The 20,433-nt window shown below is 33.8% G+C and overlaps 1 protein-coding gene across 1 annotated transcript in view; it reads right to left on the reverse strand.

Annotated features, from left to right (window-relative positions):
- The window catches only part of CAPZA2 (capping actin protein of muscle Z-line subunit alpha 2), a 60,638-nt gene that overhangs the window by 16,809 nt on the left and 23,396 nt on the right, over positions 1 to 20,433 (reverse strand). The window contains exons 2-4 of the mRNA XM_072783338.1: positions 11,848 to 11,911; positions 7,766 to 7,817; positions 1,964 to 2,027 (exon numbers count right to left, since the gene is read on the reverse strand). Of these exons, the coding sequence (XP_072639439.1) occupies positions 1,964 to 2,027; positions 7,766 to 7,817; positions 11,848 to 11,911 (180 nt within the window). The remainder of the gene's footprint in view (positions 1 to 1,963; positions 2,028 to 7,765; positions 7,818 to 11,847; positions 11,912 to 20,433) is intronic.

The raw sequence follows: 20,433 nt of genomic DNA on the forward strand, positions 1-20,433 counted from the left end.
GCCCGACATGGGACTCAATCCCACCCTGGACTGAAGGTGGTGCTAAACTGCTGAGCCACCCAGACTGCCCAAACTTCATGAACGTTTTGACCAATTAAGAAAACTATCAGGATTCTAATCAAATTGCATTAAATTCATATTTTAATTTTTTAATAATTTAACTTCCTATTTTCAGAATGGAATGTGGTATTGCCTTTCCATTGTTCATATCCTGTTTTATGTTTTAAGAAGACAATCACCTTCTCTTCACAATCCTTTGCCTTTCTTGTTCAGGTAATTCCTAGGTTAATGCAGAGTTTAACCAATTAAAATGGAATTCCTACCCCTCCAACCATTTCCAGCGTAAAGTACTTATTTGGTGCAATGGAGGACATCTAATGAGTTTTGTATACTTACCTTAAATTCAGCCATCTCACAAAATTGTTTTAAGTCTACTAGTTTCTTTTGGTTAGCATTCTTATATAAATGCTGTTACCAAGAGTTTTCTTTTCTAAAGCTTTAAAAGTTCTCATTCTCTTGTCTTATTTGCTATACCTCCATTATGTTAGATAATAATAAGAGGACAAACCTGGCAAATTTTCTATTTTAACTATAATTATTTTAGTGTTTGTTTGTAGTCTATGATATTTACTGTGACTTTACTGTGATTTACAGTCTACTTAAGAGGTCTTCCTTCTTCTATCCCTAGGTTACTTAGGAATTTTGTAATGAGGACTAGCTGCTTGATTACACTATTGATGCATGATAATGTTTTCTCTTTGTTGGTTAATAGATAAGATCAATATATTGCCTTACATGGAACCACTCATGCATTCCTATAATAAAATCTATTTAGTCTCGATTTGTCATTCTTTTGATAAATTCCAGAATTCCATCTGTTAATATCTAAAGTTTTTAAGTCTATGGTCATAAGTGAGATTACAGTTTGCTTTTTGTTTTATCTTTATTAGGTTTAAGTACTAATATTATGCCAGGTTCATAAATGAGTTTGGGAGTTATCCAACATTTAAAAAAATACATTCCCTGAACCCAGCAAATATTCTTTTAGGAATGTATTTTAAGAAAATAATGGTCAATACTGTGCTCAGAGGTACAAAGATTTACAATACAGCTTTGTTTACAATTAAAGACAAAAAAAATCTCCCAAAAAAAATAAATTTAAGAGATTAATAAAATGAAACACTATATAGCTTTATACGTGTAGGTGTGTGTATACATACACACAGCATGTCTATATATGTAAACTTGTTTTCTCTGCAGTTACGAGTCATCTGTCTAGGCTCTCTTTTCCCCCTGTAAATACAAGACTACATATTATATAATGAATAATGCCAAATGCAAGCTTTGACATAACTGGTCATTAAGAATTGTTAAAATTCTTTCATGTTCTACCTACCAGTTCCTTCTTCATATTGTTTTATGAAAGTTGTGCTTCGCACAATCACTGTTTGATTATTAGTATCTCTAAAGCAGAAAAAACAAAAACAAAAACAAAAACAAAACTAATGATCTTTGGTGGCTTTTCTTAACTTAGCAATTCTAACTTTCACTTTGGAAAGAAAAGATTTAATAATTACTAAATGCTAAGTTACTCACATGAAGAACTGTAGAATTCCAGAGCAACCAAAATATGATATAAATCTTACTAATATATATTCTAGATTTTGGATTAATATAGGATTGATTTTTTTTCCTATAAAAAACAAGAAAGTAGATTTAAAGCAATTATTTTCTAAACTCTTAAAAGAGTTACATTTGAATACTTCTAAAAGGGACTTTCTGCTAACAGTATTATTGGTCTCCACAAAAAACCCCCAAATTTTCAATTATTTTGTCCATAAGTGGCTATCTTTAAAATGAACACTTTATCTTTAAACATACCACCTCATAGTTCTTGCAGAATATATTAACCATTATAAATGCAACACAGAAAAGTCAGATCCCGTGTTTATATGAAACATACCTGATCTTCATAACCTTCAATTTTTACTGGAGTAAACTGGTCCAAGTTATACTGTGCAAATGCACTATAAAAGAGAAAGGCCAATTATTTAAAGTTACAAAACTCAACACTCTTAAAATAGTACGAACAATTCACTTGTCAATAAATCTCCTGCACTACACATGGCAAGTTAAATATTACGACTCTCCATTACAGATCTCTTATTAACTATAAATATTATATAGATATGGCTATTTTTTAAACTGATGAATGATATGCAGCCTTCAATGTTTAGCAAAAGAAAATTAAAACAGTAAATATAGTTTGTCTTTTCACTCAATACCTTGAAAGTAAAAGGTTAGCCATCTAACAAGATACGTATCTAATTATTCAAGTATGTATTTAGCATACAACACACCAGGAATCAGAGTAGTTATTATGAGAGATACAAGAGCAATCCGACAGATCCTATGATCAGAGGACTTACAGTTGGGTAGGAGAGATAACAGATAAGCACAATCATAACACAAAGTAGAAAGTATTGTAAGACAATGAGCAATAAAGAAAGCATCAAGGAAAATATACATTTTTAAAAATTATATTCCACTAAGGCAAGGCTATATGCAAAGATATATGTAAGAAGAGTTTTAGAGGTGACTTCATTAGAAATTTGACACTAAGAAATGGCCTTGAAATAATGAGTAGGCAAAAACTAGAGGGATGGGAAGAAAAGAATATTTCAATTAGAGGGACCAGGATAAACTAAACACATGGGAAGACAGGTTAGATCCACATCATAGCACCAAGCTCAATGCCCGACACATAGCACGTGCTCAATTGTATTTACTAAATTAAAGTGAAAAGCCCTGACTGATAGAATTATTATTTCATTTGGGAGGCAAAACAGAATCACTGAAGCTTTCTGAGAAAGAAGAACCTAAGTACCTTTAAAGAAGATTAATTTGGCTGCAGTGTGTATGACAAGTGGACAGTGGAGCAACTAGAGCCACAAAAAAAGCAGTTAGGTGGTTATTAGGCAAATGTCCATGTTAGAACTGCTGAAGAGTCTGAACTAAGAAATGGTGACAAAATGGATTCAACAATAAATCCTCTCTCTACTTTCATATAAGTATAATATATGGTAATATAAGGTAATACTACATTACCTAATTATGTAATACACTTATAGGAAAGATTCTCATAGTACAGAAAATTACCTGAAAAATATGTAAGGACCATATTATATTTTTATTAAATCTAAAACCTGGGTATTTTTTTCTCCACTTAACAGAAAAGATATTGAGTATTTTAAAATTTAGAAATACATCTGTCAACCTAATCTACTTGGAAGATTTTCTGGATAGCAAGACATCCACTGAATTTTCAGGTTATTAGCTACTGAGTATCCTCTACAAAGGAATGTTCGGATAAGCAAAGCCATTACTGATAAATTAACAGCAGACTAACAAATGTAAAAAGTACTTTGAGATTAAAAATAAAAATAGTATTCTAGATCGAGAAAGTAGGATTCATTTTCCAGTCAAAGATATATGTAAATAATAAATGTAGATAGTAATTTGGTCCTAGGCCTTTTACTACCCAGAATATCAAACCTCATCGATCTATCACTTGGGAATGAGGGAAGAACAGGAAATCTGAAAAGTGACAATGAGTATGAAAATAGGTAAAATGTTATCTTAAATGCTCAAAGCACGTTAAATAGGTGATAGTTACATGGTACAATGGAAAAGATACTAACCTAGCAGTGAGAATATAAAATACCTAGGTTTTGTCCAAACCCCATTATCAGCTAGCATGTGGCCCACTTACCTTATCTATAAAAAGAGGGCTTTGGATTAGCTGACTTCTAAAGTCCCTTCAGTTCAGAAATTTACTCTATCCACCTACTCATCATCTACTCACCCATCCCCCCACCCATGCAAATATCTAGGTGTTCAGCCCTCTCACTAGACACAATGAAAACAGTGATTTCTCTGCCCTATACAGTTCTATGGCCCAATCATCCTCTTCTAAATACCTGCTCCTGTATTTAGATTTTTACACTCATTACTATTAGTCATGCAACAGTCACAGACTCTACTTTTCACCAGGTGTCTCCCTCAGTTTAGCCATATTATTTCCCTATTTACTATTCAAACCCTGTTCATCATTTAAATTCAGCTCAAAACCACTTCTAAATAGAAATTAAGAATTTCTCCCTTTGGGCTCCAAAGGCTTTTGATATGTCTGTATTATAATAATACTTTATTTCATTTGGCCTAATACCGAACATATCTAACTCCCCACTAGAAAATCCCTAAGAGACTTATTTTATCATCACAGTGAGGTCTGGCAATCACATGTCAGTTGAATAAAAGGCTCTTTCTGGGTATTTAGAAGACTTGAGAATACCGACTCTTTAGTATGTCTACTCTTACATACTATGAAACATATCTAATTTGTGCCTTTATATCCCATTAAAACCACTCTTAAGGGGCACCTGGGTGGCTGGCTCAGTGGTTGAGCGTCTCCTTTTGGTTCTGGTCGTGATCCCCAGGTACTGGGATTGAGTCCTGCATTACGCTCCCTGTAGGGAGTCTGCTTCTATCTCTGCCTATGTCTCTGCCTCTCTTTCTGTGTCTTTCATGAATAAATAATGAAAAAATCTTTAAAAAAATAATAAAATAAAACCACTCTTAAGAATAATACCCATGTTTTTTCCCCCTTATAGAAAGATAGGAAGAGGGGGACAATAAGATTTAAAAAGCTAAAGGACAGGGAAAAACAGAAAGAAACAAAGAAAGAATTACATATATGTAAGAAAGAGAAGTACCTGTACAAAAGAAATTCAATATCCAAGATGACAACTTAAGAAATGAGACTATGGCAATGTACTTACTCTGGTGAAACTGCCACTAGGACACATTCTAAATGTTTTCAACACACTTTGCAAACTAGCGTTATGGGGTTTTGGACAGCCTCGATTATAGGCAATGAATCTTCTTAGAGGGTGAAACCAGATTTGGAGATATTTTAAAAGTAATTCAGAACCAAGTCTAGTGAACAGTGAGTATGATACTATTTTTGCCTGAAAATTATTTCATGGAGAGGATACTGTGAACCAGAGTAATATAGTTCTAAAGTCAATCACAGATACCCTCAGATGTTTACAAAATGAATTCAAATGAATAGTTTTGAGAAATTTGGAAAGAATACTACTAAAGTCAACAAAAAAATTAATATTTTCTCTAAGTGTTCATCTGGTTAGCAATCACTTACTGATAGTATAACTACATGCAAGACAGTTTGAACTTTCTACTTAAGATTTTGGTGGGGGTTTTTTGGTATCATACAATAAACATCTTGTTTTATCATTACCTACTGATTTCTTCAGACTCATTTCCTTAGAATATCAGAGTTTCAGGCATTTTAATGTATATACCTCCTGAAATGTGGACAATTGTCCCCATAAAGTGTTTTATAATAAAAGAGAAATGTGCTCACATTCTGATTCTTTTTTACAACAAATCCAATTTATTTAATTTAAATGTAAAAACCATCATCAGATAAGTACTTCTTTGGACAAATAAAATTTCAATACTTTCATCATTTTTGAGTCAATTATATGGCTATTTCATACCATTAAATAATTATGAATATTTCTTTGACCTTCATTAAACTTTATTTTGAGGAAAAGTTCTTATTCTTTCAACAAGTCAAGTTTCTCATTTTCTTGAGTAAAAACAAAATACCCCCTCCCCCAAAAGCACTAATTCTTGCATCTACATGAAGCAATCCATACATTTATTTACCACAGAGAACTCGGAGGAAAAGTACTCTGAAAGCACTGGTGTTAGAAGTTATAAATGCTCTACATCTTCTTTACTTCTGTAAGATTTTCTCAACATGCCATATGCTATTATAAGGAAAATTAATTTTACTTGAATATACAAATAATTTTTTAAAATTTACTCATGAGAGACACATGATGAGAGAGAGAGAGAGAGAGAGAGAGAGAGAAGCAGAGGCATAGGCAGAAGGAGAAGCAGGCTCCTTGCAGGGAGCCTGACATAGGACTGGATCCCAGATCCTGGAATCACGCCCTGAGCCAAAGGTAGATGCTCAACCGGAGCCACCCAGGTGTCCCAAATACACAAATAATGCAAATAAAGTTTAAAGAACTTAGGAATAAGTAGCCATTCACTTAGAAGCTTATCATTAAAGTCAAAGATATAAATTGATTTCTATACAGCACTTTAATAATTAACAGGAGTGGAAGCACCCCAAATGTCCACTGACAGATGAATAAACAAAATGTGATACATATATACTCAGTATTAAAAAGGAATAAAAAAATAAAAAAAAATAAAAAAAAATAAAAAAAAAATAAAAAGGAATAAAATTCGGACACATGCCACAACATGAATGAACACAAAAGACACTATGCTTAGTAGAATAAACCAGTCACAAAATGACAAATAACGTATGATTCCACTTCTATGCAACACCTAGTGAGGTCAAATTCATAGAGACAAAAAACAGAATGGTAGTTGCCAGGGGCAGAGGGAAGGGGAGAATGAGAAATTATTGCTTAATGGATATGGAGTTTTAGTTTGGGAAAATAAAAAAAGTTCTGGAGATGGATGGTGGTGATAGTTACACAATGTGAATGACTTAATGCCAAAGACGTGTATTCTTAAAATGGTTAAATTTTATATTAAGTACATTTTCTCCCAATAAAAATAATAGGGTGAAACAGATAAAGAGGATTAAGAATACACTTATTGTGATGAGCACTGAGTAATGTATAAATCGCTGAATCACTACATTGTACACCTGAAATTAATATAATACTATATGTTAATTATATTGGAATTAAAAAACAAAGAGATCTATAAATAAAAGTTGCTATTAAAAGATAACAGGAATTTAAATCAGAAGCAAAATGAGATATGCCTAGAGGTCTGTTGAACCTCTAACTTCATTAGGGTTAACTATAAAGGACAGATATGATAAAGCCTTTAAACATTATAAAAACAGAATAAGAACAAATTTCCCCCGGTTCAAGAATTCATATATTTGGTAGAATATTAGGGTGAGAAAAGGTGCCCAGACAGATACTAAACACTCTTTGCAAGGTACCTAAAAATCTCCAATGAGTAATGGAACTGGTTAGCCTAACATAGGAGTCCCCACCTTACTTTTGGAGGTGGGAATAGAGAATTAATTATTTCTCCAAAATCCTAAGACAGTTGTGGCAAGTCCTGATTGTGGTCACTGGTCCAAAGACGTACGAGGACTGCCTATTTTTTTGGATCACTCACAAATCCAGTAAATATTTATTTATTTAATATATGTCAGATATTGTATTAGGTATTGATGAATGAATAAAATGAACTCCTAATCCTAAAAAATCTATTAGGGTCAAACACAGAACAAAAAGTAAAACCTGCATTAAAAAGCAATCACAATTTCAAAAATCAAAGTTTCCAGATAATTTTATCCAACCCTGCAATGCCAAAATCTCGTGCTGAGTTTATAAGCCACTGCCAAATACTCAATAGATAATTTCAGGTTATAATTGTGTCCCTATGTCCCTCTGTGATCAAAAGTATTTCTCTTTTGAGTGATTACACACATATAATGCACATATATATTTAAACCTCAACAAAAATATTTCTCCTCTATGTACATACATATGATATACATATATATTTAAAGTTGATGTGTGAATATCTATTTCAGGGATTATTGCTTAAAAAACACCTTTAAAACATTTTTTTCTCATTATGTCACTTAGTTAATATAATATGTAATACTTACTGAGCTGCTCCTTCCCTGAGAAGATTATCATTATTAAGCAGTAACCGAACATCTGCAAAATAAGTATTAGGTTTTCTATATTATTATTTTTATATGTTTGAAATTCTTATGTAATGAATGCAGATTCCTTTGGTCATGTATTAACATTCCCCAGTCTTCCCCCACACCCACCATGTAAGCAAGATTAAAAATTTTTTAATTATTTTTTTTTAATGATAGTCACACACAGAGAGAGAGAGAGAGAGAGGCAGAGACATAGGCAGAGGGAGAAGCAGGCTCCATGCACCGGAAACCCGACGTGGGACTCGATTCCGGGTCTCCAGGATCGCGCCCTGGGCCAAAGGCAGGCGCTAAACCGCTGCGCCACCCAGGGATCCCCCGCAAGATCAAAATTTTACTATGATGACCAAAATAATCACAAAAACACACCAAGGTACTATTATTATTATTATTAAAGATATTGGTTAGGAACAGGAGAGGGAATTAAACAGAAATAGAAATTTCCCCAGCTATTTGAAAGTTCCCTTTATGCTACTTGGCTTTTTACCTGCTTTTGCTAACTGAATGGAATCCAAGGAGGATTTTCACTTTTACCAAATGGCAATTGTTTCTCCACTTTATGCCATTTCGGCTAATGAAAGATTTCACAGAACTCTATTTTTGGATAGCAGAGGAAACCTGTAAATGTTATTTTATACCTTCTTAATTAATAGCCAATATAGGCAGACTGTAATGTATTTCCAAGGAATTACAGTGGAGTTTAAGCTCCATCAAAAAGATTGGTGAGAGTTGCAGAAGATGTCTGCCTCCTAATTTGACAACATTATCATGAGTTCCAAATGAATTTGCTTCATACAAAAAGGGATTAGGCAAGAAACAGCTTGTGAACAGAGCACAGATGTAGACATTTCTGTCCTCAGCTCATGTTCAAACAACAGATGAATGTATTTGGTTCAATATGGATAACTGCTTTATTTGATTTAGCAATCTCACTTTGGTTATTGATTCTTAATTCTGTTCTAATTTTAGACTCAATTATTATGTAGACATTTGCCTACTCATCATTAAAACATAACTTTAAAAATAATACTTTTCTTGGAAAATCTAAGCACTTTGTAAAACAATAGGGAAAAAAATCCACATAATTTCACCAAACGGAATTCTAATCTTGGTATATTTTCTTTCTTTACTTTTGCTACACACTTGGCTATTTTACAGTTGTGATCATAAAATACATACTACAGTGCATTTCACTAAATGAAAATAACACAAAAAAACCTAAGTATCTCCCATTAAATTACTTAAATATAAACAGACTATATAGACCTTATAAAGGGTGTAAAATTGAACAGCCATTAAACATAATGTAGATGTGAAAAAATTTATTTATCAACATGAAATACCTCCATAACACGATAAACAGCAAGGGGAAAACTCAGTATGCATAGTATTATCATATTTATGTAATGTCATATACCTGGTTCAACGGAGAATGGCAGAAGTATTTAATTCAAACACTGGAGAACTAGAGGGCAGAATTTTATGTGATCTTTAGATTCAATTTTGCACTTTGGAAATTTTAGAATGACTACGAATCATTTTTACATAAATCATAAAGCTACTCCAAAGAAGAAATACTGACTATTCACACGCCTCTTCTCAGCAGCAGGCCCAAATTTAAAAAATAATCTCTTCTGCTAACCACTAAAATAATACTAATTAGATTTCTAAATTAACTGATTTTAAGCAATGGAAGCTACTGCCTAAAAAATTATTCTTAAAAAACAGACATTTAAAATTACAGTTCTTCCTATCTCACAAAGCAAACTGGAGAGATTTGATATGATCTTTTCACATTCAATATTTAAAACATAATCATGAATAGTGGTGCTGCGTGGTAGTGTATCTCTTCCAGTACTAAATGGGAATAAAATTTAAAAGCATGATTTATTTAATCCAGTTAGCTTTACTCTGGAAAGCTTTCATCATAAGGAAATAACAGAAGAAGAAAATGAAAGATTTCACAGACAAAAGACAAAAGAATTTGAATAAAATCTGTTCTTAAAGAAAGGATCAGGCTGTGGTTCTAAGCCAGGTTGCACGTCAGAACCATAAGGTGGTGAGTACGAGACTTAAACAAAACAAAACAAAAAATAAAACCCTTATGTTTCACAGCTCCAGCCCAGGTCTACTGCATCAGTTTCTGAGAATGAAGACCAGATATTTATGTTTCAATGATTCTAACATAGCCAGCCTAGGAAACGGTATTTGGGAACCACTAAATCAACATGATTTTATGACTTAAAATTCTAAAATCTGTTGCTTCTCTTGGAATCATCATACTGGTGTTATCAACAAAAACAGCAATGAAGGGACATCTGGGTGGCTCAGCATCTGCCTTCAGCTCAGGGCATGATCCCAGTCCCGGGATCGAGTCCCATGTCGGGCTCCCGGCATGGAGTCTGCTTCTCCCTCTGCCTGTGTCTCTGCCTGTGTCTCTGCCTCTCTTTCTCTGTGTCTCTCATGAATAAATAAATAAAATCTTAAAAAATAAATAAAAATAAAGTACTCCCTATTTAAAACTTACATGTAATATTCTATATCCCACTTCTGTTCCATAGCTCACTCTCCATCCCAAACCTAGTGAATGGCTTATCCTAAACACCCAAATTTATTGTACCTCAACATAGAACTTACCAACATCAATTTCCAGAGAGACTCAGAAAAGCAATTTCTAGGACTCATACATTCTTTTAGGGCCTTTCTAATGAACAAATTTGTAGGGCATTTAATTCAAGGTAAGAACATTCAGTGAAAAACATCTAGAATTTACAATTCATTCTTGGTTCTATTAATTGCACAAGAGTTTGTGAGCCATTGGCTTTAGTGTAGTTTCACCGCTATCAGTTCAAGTTACATGCCAACTTTTGAACCTAAGGAATATATAGAGGCTGAAGTTAAACCCTTCAGGAAGCAGAAATATTTGTGAATTCTCTCCCAATTTTATAATTCACTATTTGAGATTTTACAGTTATCTTAAAAGGCAGAATATAGTGTAGACTTCCCATTCTAAGTGTAGCTGAGTGGTTAAATTTTTAAATGCATAAAAATTATCCTAGGTAACTGCATTCAATCATGCATTGTAGTTTGTTGATGATTTAAGGAATTTTCAGGGTAATTTTAACTTCACAAAATTTTTACCTCATTTTTAGACTTTTAAACCTGATCTTTTTGAGGTGAGATTCCATTATATCTTATATGAATGAAAATGAGTGATTAAACTTCTTTAAAATATGTTTAAATAATTTACTCTGGAATAGAATGTTTTAAAAATAAAACTGAAGAGTTCTGTGTAAATTAGTTTTAATTTTAGACAGTGAAGGCCAAATATACATAAGTAGAAATAACACATTTACAGTGCCTATGGTAACTTATTCTTAAAACTGCTTAAGAAAAGTTTCATAAAAAGATCACTATAGGCCATTTTCCTGGTGATTGTTCATCCACAGCACTCTCACTGTTAAAGAGGAGCTATTGTTAATTTTTACAGCAACCAGGAGACTGGTTAACAGTTTACATTTCTGATCTATGTATGGGTAGATAACTATAAAAATGTTTGCCACTGAGGTTTAAAGAAGGGCATACTGTGAACTAATTTTTAAGCTATAAATTAAATAGTTTTCACACGTTCTCTTATCTTCTGAACATGCTGAAACAATGCCCTCCCCCCTTTTTTTGGCTGTTCATATTATATACTAAGTTTTTCTTTAAAAGAAATACAAAAAAAAATGCATTTCACAATTCAAAAAAATAGTTAAAATTAAAAATCTGTTTTCAAAAAATTTAATATTACTCTTTTAAGGAGGTTAACTTAAACATAATTTTCATATGTCTCATAAATATATTCACGCCATTATGAGATCAATATTGACAAAAAATTTTCCCTGTAATTCAGAAAGTACAGATTTTTCCTACATACTCCTCCCTCCCCTTAGCTTAGTTCTTTTGGTTATATAATTTATTCTTTTAAAAAGAGGAGTGCTTGATATATCAAGCCTTAATGCTATGAATTAAACACTCACCATTAAACACCTCATTAAATTCTCCAGGAGGGGCATGAATAATGAATTTTGCTGCTATTCGCACCTAAAACAGAAATGAAGATATAAATGTTCCATGGCATAGGCCTCTGCTAAAATAACCGAAAATACATTCAAAATTATACTACTTCAAAGTTCTACTGAAAATGGCTTTAAACTTTTTTCAAAGTTAGTGACGCTTCTTCAAACACCTTAAGTTTATTACTGCTTCAATCATTTAACAGAATCATAATGTATAGGCTGAATGCAGATAAAATATATATTTAACACATTTAAGGATGCAAAACTACCTACATACAAACATTTTCTTAGAAGTAAATTCTTTTAAACCAAAATGGGAAAAAAAAAAAAAAATCAATCAAAATTTGTACCGGGCAGCCCTGGTGGCACAGCGGTTTGGCGCTGCCTGCAGCCTGGGGTGTGATCCTGGAGACCCAGGATCGAGTCCCACATCGGGCTCCCTGCATGGAGCCTGCTTCTCCCTCTGCCTGTGCCTCTGCCTCTCTCTCTGTGTCTATGAATAAATAAAATCTTAAAAAAAAAAGAAAAGAAAATTTGTGCGTGTGAAGAAATAAGATGCATTTAGGTAAAATGAAGAAAACAGATTTGCCATATTTATGTTTCTTTAAAATCACAAATTAGTGAAAAAATCTACAAAAGAAGGGGGAAGAAAGGTCTAAATTCAAAATGTTTTTCCTACAAAAAAAAAAAAAAAGAATCCTTTGACAAAATGTTTTTCCTAAGACTGATCTTAGGAAATTTTAGTTCGAAGATACGAGAGAGAAAATATCAAGAGGCATACTGACAGGCGTATTTTAGAGAATGAAGGCCAGGTCTAATAAGGAGATCAATTACTAATGAAAATAAGAGAGCTTAAATAGCATGCCCAATATTCTACTTTAGTAAAGTCTTGAATATTTCTAACAGTTTCCCAATCAATTTCTGACTACCCCAGCAACTTCCAAGTTGTGGCTGACTTCCCCCAAAGGGCAGTCCCCAACAAGCAGCAGCAACAGTAGCAATCTCGTCAAAAACTCATAATGATGGGCAGCACCCTGACTGGATTAGACTCTGGAAATAAGACCTAGGAGCCACTATTTAAACAGGATTCCTAGGGGATTTTTTTTAACACACATTCATGTATTTGCTGAATTCAATATTGCCAAGGGACTTTGGCAAAAACAATTATTTTCATATTTCCCACTTTATTAGCTCGATGTAGAAACTGAAAATACGGGATAGCAAAAGAAATAGTAATATATGTGTATAGGTGTTCTACATATAGGTGCATGCATCTAACTATACATGATTTTCGGAGGAGACAGATGAAAAAGAGGTTATCTATGGCTAGAAAGATATCTCTAGTTAGAGGCCACATACGTAACAAGGCCTTAAAAAGGTAGAACATTTCAATTTAAAACAAAAAGAAAAAGTCTTTGTAGTCTGGAACGCTAAAAAGTTTGAAATAAAATCTGTAACTATAGTCGGATACCACTGAGAGACAACAATGATGAAAAAGATTTCTTTTAACAGGATTATTTAAATCAGCGTTCACCAAGCACACTACATGAATTAGGTTATTTATTCTTCACAACAACCCTATGAGGTAGTTCCTATTTGTAATTTTTTGATGCGGTAGGTAACTGAAGCAGAAGAGGTTAATAAGTAAGTTGGTCTGATTCCTGAATCTACACTTTCATTCACTACATTATACTGCTTCTCAGATTTAAAATAGTTTTGGTAGAATGGGTACAATCTTCCCACCAAAAGATGAACGTGTAGCTACCAAACAGCTACCTCAGTATAAACCTTTTTTGGGGGGGTACTTAAAATGTTAATAGCAATAACTTAAAAGATACAGAAAATTCCTTGAAAGACACAAAAACTAAAGTCCACTTAAGAAAAAATAGATAATCTGCATATTCTTAGATCTACTAAAGAAACTGAGTTTGTTGTTAAAACCCTTCCAACAAATAAAACTCCAGGTTTCCTTACACCCAACAATTTAGGAAAAAATACCAATTCTACGCAAATTATTCCAGAGAACACTGTCCAATTCATTTTATTTTATTTTATTTTTTTGTCCAATTCATTTTAAAAGAACAGGGCTATTCTCTAATAAAGACTTAACAATTTCAAGAAACACAACTCACAACAAACACATCTCTCATGAACGTAGAAATCTTCAATAAAATAATAGAAAACTGAATCTAGGACCTTACAGAAAGAATAACACATCATGACCAAAAGTGTTTACCCTGGAAATCAATAGATACAGAAGAATTATTTGATAACATTCGACAATCATGACAAAAACTCAGCAAACTAAGAAGAGAATGTCCTTAATCTGATAAAAGGTATTTGCAAAAAAAGCCTACCAGTTAACATGGTCAAAGACTGAATGCTCTCCCCCTAAAATCAGGAAAGACAAGAATGTTTCTTCCCACCACTACTATTCAACATTATATTAAAGTCAGTGCAATAAGAAAAAGAAAGACATTTCATAAAAAAAATTATATTTGCAGACAACATGACTGCTTACAATGAAAAATCCCAAGGAATCTAAAAAAATAATAGTTTATGTGTAAATCTAACAAAACACATGCAGGACTTGTGTGCTGAAAACAACACAAAATACTGATGGAAGAAATTAAAGAGCTAAATAGATATATTATGTTCATAGATTGGAACTCAATAATGTGAAGATGACAATTTTCTTCCAACTATTCTACAGATTCTAGGAGGGCCCAATCAAAATCAAAACAATTTTTCTGATACACATCAACAAGCTGATACTAACATTGATATGTTTTCTATATTATTACTTTTCTATGTATAAAGAATGTAATGAACGCAGATTATTTTGGCCATGTATTAAGACCCCCTCTCCCCAAATGCAAGCAAGATAAAAAAGTCACTGTGATAACCAAAATAACCCCAACACATACACATGGTATTAAAAATAGATTTTGCTTAGGAAACAAGAGAATTAAATATTATTTTATACCCTTAATAGTAAATGCATAGTAGTAAAGACAAATGAACGAGAATAGCTAAAACTATTTTGAAAAAGAACAAAGTTGGAGAATGGACACTACCTGATTTCAAGACTTACCAGTGGATCTGAACTAAGTGTCCAAAAATATACCCATATATATGGCCAAATGATTTTTGATACTAGTGCAAAGGCAATTCAATAAAGAAAGCTATCTTTTCAACAAAGGATATTCAAACAATTAGATATTCGGGGATCCCTGGGTGGCTCAGAGGTTTAATGCCTGCCTTTGGCCCAGGGCATGGTCCTAGAGGCCTGGGATCGAGTCCCACATGGGGCTCCCTGTGTGGAGCCTGCTTCTCCCTCTGTCTATGTCTCTGTCCTACCCCCACCCTCCTGCGTCTCTCATGAATAAATAAATAAAATCTTAAAAAAAAAAAAAACCCAAACAATTAGATATCTATGAGCAAAAAATGAACACCAACTTAAACCTCATGACTTACTTTAAAAATTATATCAAAATAGATCATAGCTCTAAATGTAAAACACGGAACTTAAAAATAAAAGAAACAGAAGAAAATCTTCACAACTTGGGGTTAGGCAAAAAATTCTTAGACATGATAAGAATCCATTAAAAAAAAGACTGATGAACTGGACTTTACTGAAATTAATATCTTTTGTTCTGTTAAAGACACTGTTAAGAGAATGAAAAGACAAGCTACAAACTGGAGATAAAATTAGCAAATCACATAGCTGACAAGGAACTTGTATCCAGATTATAAACACTCAAAACTCAACAGTAAGAAAATAGTAAGCAAAAAACTTGGGACACTTCAGTGGACAGGATATACAGAAGACAAGTGCACAAAAGGATGTGCAACACCATAAATCATTAAGGAAATGAATACTGAAATCATGAAACACTACTACATACCTAGCAGAATGGCTAAAATAAAAATGGCTTGATAATATCAAGCACTCCTGAGGATGCAGAACTGGAACCCTAATACATAGCTGTGGCAACCCAAAATTGTACCAACCAGTTTGGAAAACGGGTATCTATCTACCTACCCTAGAAGAATGCAAACCTATGTCCATACAAAAATCTATTTACTGGGACACCTGGGTGGCTCAGTTAGTTGAGCATTCGACATTTTTTTTAAAGATTTCATTTAATTTGAGAGACACACAGAGAGAGGCAGAGACATAGGCAGAGGGAGAAGTAGGCTCCTGCAGGGAGCCCAATGCAGGACTTGATCCCAGAATCCAACGGCAGTCGCTCAACCACTGAGCCACCCAGGCATCCCTAGCATTGGACTCCCGAATTTGGCTCAGGTCATGATATCAGGGTCGTGAGATGGAGCCCACATAGGGCTCTGCATGTGCACTTGCGCACTTTCTTAAAAAAAAAAAAAATGGGCTCCTGGGTGGCTTGGGCAGTTAAGCATCTGCCTTCAGCTCAGGTCATGATCCTGGGGTCCTGGGATCGAACTCTGCATTGAGCTCTGCACTCAGTGGGGATTCTGCATCTCCTTCTTATTCTGTTCCTCCCCCTGCTTGTGCTTCTCTTCTCTCCCTCAAATAAATAAATAAAATAAAATCTATTCACAAATACTTAAGACTGGAAACAAACCACAACCCAAATGTCCATAAATAAATAAACATGTAAATAAAATCGTGTTTATACATAATGAAACATTATTATGTTTTATGTATTTTCAAAATTATTCTTCTCTTCTAAATGTTTAAAACTAATATTAAAATCAAAAGCCGGACAGCCTGGGTGGCTCAGTGGTTTAGCGCAGCTTTCAGCCCAGCGTGGGATCCTGGAGACCCGGGATCAAGTCCCGGGATCGAGTCCCACGTCGGGCTCCCAGCATGGAGCCTGCTTCTCCCTCTGCCTGTGTCTCTGCTTCTCTCTTTCTCTGTCTCTTATGAATAAATAAATAAAAATGTTTTAAAAATAAATAAATAAAACCAAAAGCCAAGAGGTATCTGGGTGGCTCAGTCTCAGTTAAACACCTGCCTTCAGCTCAGGTCATGATCTTGGGGTTTTGGGACTGACTCACCACAGGTGCCCACATCTGGCTTCCTGCTCAGCAGGGAGTCTTTCTTTCTCCCTCTGTACCGCCACTACTTATGCTAGCATTCTCTCTATTAAAAAATATAATCTTTAAAAAAAGATTTTTAAAATTAAAAGCCAAAATATTAAAAATACTTTAAACAGGCAAAGGTGGAATAAGGGTATGGAAGCAGTACATGCTAAACATATATTAGACTCTATTATGATTATGTAAATGTTTTAACTTAATTTCCTTCATCACACCCCTGCCCCTACAGTGAGGTAAGGAGTTGTTAGCACTTAAAACAAAGTCTTAAAGCAACAACAACAACAATGTCTTTGTCATTACCATAGGCAACAAATAAAAACTGTGGTAACCTGCTGATGAATTCATTAATTTCTTTTGAAAACATTTAGAATTTTTATGTAATTGGTTCTTTTTTTTTTTTTTTAAGATTTTTATTTATTTATTTATTTGAGAGAGAGCATGAGCAAGGGGAGTTGCAGAGGGAGAGGGAGCATGATGCAGAGCTTGATCTCAGGAACCTAAGACAATGACAATGACCTGAACTGAAGGCAGCTGCTAAAGCTGATCCACCCAGGTACCCAGAGGTGATTGTTTTTAGCAGTCCTAGTGACTTATAAAACTGACAAAATTAAAGTACTAATAGCAAGCAGTATATATATATATATGTGTGTGTGTATATATATATAGCATATTTAGTGATAACAATTAGCTAAGTTGTTGAGCTTTAAAATATTAAATTGTTAGAAAATAAAAGGCACACGCCATTTAGAATTTTAGTTCTATTTGGAGTTTTCACCAAAGAAAGCAAAAAGGATGTAAATTTTTTTTTCTATGGACTTATTGGCCCTTGTTATTTGCACTAAATGATACGCATTTATTATGCTGTAACCAAAAACAGTTAATAGATTGCTCACAATATCCAAAGTGAATGGTGAGTCAAAAGAAGTACCATTAAGGATAGGAGGTCACAGGCGCTGTCTGAGAACCCAAGATTTACCAGCTATGCCTGGATATTGTAATCTGGTCTTTGTGAATTTCATCAGGGTATTTTCTAACTACTGCTATAGACTTAAAGTTTCCCTACATCACAGCCTTCCTGGCTGACTTTTTTTTCTTTTAATCTTATTAACTATTTATTCTAGCCCAATTCTAAATCCAAGAAAAGGAAAAAGGTCATACAACAAGAGGTCTCAAGAGTAGAATTTCTAAAAATTAAAGAAACACATATTTCCTCAAAGTTTTTCTAATATACATGGAGCTATACTCTATTTATCCCTGGGAATATTATTTTTCTGGGCTTTTCTGGAAGAGCCCAGTGAATTATTAGATACATTCCTAGGGAAAAAAAAAAAGATACATTCCTAGGCCCTCTGCTAAATCTTCTGCGTTACCCACCATTTTCCTCCATGTATTAATCAAAATCAAGTCCTTCTAAACTGCAGTTAGATTCAGGAAAGACTTATTTTATTGTTTTGGGGGGTGGGGGAAGAGGAAGAGGAGAGAATCTCAAGCAGGCTCCATGCCAAACAAAGAGCACCACCTGAGGCTTGATCCTATGACCCTGAGGATCACCTAAGCTGAAATCAAGAGTTGGAAGCTTAAATGACCGAGACACACAGGTGTCCCCCCACTGCCCCCGCCCCCACTTTTAGAAAGAGCAAAGGGGGGAGGGGCAGAGGGAGACCAGAGAGAGAATCTGTTTTACTGTATTTTTAAAACTGCAATTCTAGACTATTGGAGGTGGGGGAGTAGGGAGGCTTTTTTTTACAAGGGAGGGGGAAGGAGGTGTGGCTAGATGGGAGATTAACTCTTATCTATGTTAGTCACCAATAACTGATAGGCATACTTCATAACAACTGCACTAAGAAGTATAGTTTTAAAAAGTTAACCTATTAATGTAGAGCTTAATGCATTAACCTGAGTTAAAAGCTGAAAGAGCTATATTTGTACATTTATTTCTCTTGGATCCAAATAATATTTGTATAAAATGTATAAAAAGATAAGCATAACAAAAAAAGTATGTCCATTCCTTTGTGTTTCTGGTGAAAGTACAGATACCACATGTGACTATAAAGTTACTTATATACAAGATAAATATGTTCAAAACAATATCCAAAATGTTAGTATAAATTAATCCTGCATAAAAATAACCTATCAACCGTCTGAGATAACACAAAAGTATTACTGTAGAACTTTTTTGTACATATTTTTCTTACGGGCTTTATTTTTTTAAGATTTATTTATTTACTTGAGAGTGAGGGACAGACAGAGAGCAAGTGTGCAGGGAAACGTCAAGCAGGCACAGAGACCTAGATGGGGCTGGATCACACCATCCTGAGCTCTGGACATGAGCCAGACATGACCAGACGCCAAGATCAGACACCACCCAGGCGCCCCTTTCTTCCTTTAAAAGAAATTCCACAACTCTAACAACAAATTCAGTAATGACAGTAATGGATTACTCCATTAATGAATAAGAATCCATGAGTCCATATTGACACAAAGAAATGAACGAACAAGGGAAAGCTCTCCATTTGAGCATTGAATTTCAACTAATGAATGTAGAAAGTATTGAATTAAAAAATCACCTTCAAGACCTCAGTAATTGTGCATGCAAAAATCATCAATGGATGCTAAAATTTGTGGGTAAAAATATGGTAAAATGATAACAGGACATTTACATAACCAAAAAGTATAGAAGTATTTCTCCAAATACTTATTATAAAAGTATATTATACTTACAAAAGTATAATAATAATAGTATAATAAAAGTATATTACTTCTAAAAGTATTTCTCCAAATACATAAAGGGTAAATAGTAGTTTTACATTGAGGAAACTAGTCACACACCTTCTTTACCAAACAATAAAAGTTGTAAGTAATAGGAAACTGACATCATATGCCTAATAGGATATACTGAGGATACATCATTTACACCCAAACATTCATAGGCTGAACCTAATTTTGAGGAAACATCAAACCAAAACTGAGGTTCAGTCTACAAAATAACTAGTGTGGAATCTTTAAAAGTGTTGTCATAGAAAACAGACAATGCTGAGAAATTGTTCCAGATTAAAGTCACTACATAAAACTCACTATGATCCTGGATTCGATCCTGTACCACCAATTGGTGAAATAAGAATAAGGTGTTGATTAGAAAATAGTATTGTATCAGTGTTTAATTTCTTGACTTTGGTAACTGTACTGTGGTTATGCAAGAGAAAATCCTAAACAGTGAAGGACTTCGTAGGAAAAAAAATTCTTCTTTACTCCGGTTATGGGGATTTTCTCCTAAATATTTCTTAATTTGAAATTTTCCTCTTTGCATTATGTCTTTACTTCACCTGGGACTAATTTTTTTGTATGATGTGGGGTAGAGATCCATTTTTTAATTACACTGTAATAAGGACGAATAAAACCCAATACTTTTGTTAAAGTATACATCTTTTTCTAGTGAACCAACACAAAACAAAAGATATTCGT

The sequence above is a fragment of the Canis lupus genome, chromosome 18 (assembly GCF_048164855.1).
Source record: "Canis lupus baileyi chromosome 18, mCanLup2.hap1, whole genome shotgun sequence".
In the NCBI taxonomy this organism is placed as follows: domain Eukaryota; kingdom Metazoa; phylum Chordata; class Mammalia; order Carnivora; family Canidae; genus Canis; species Canis lupus.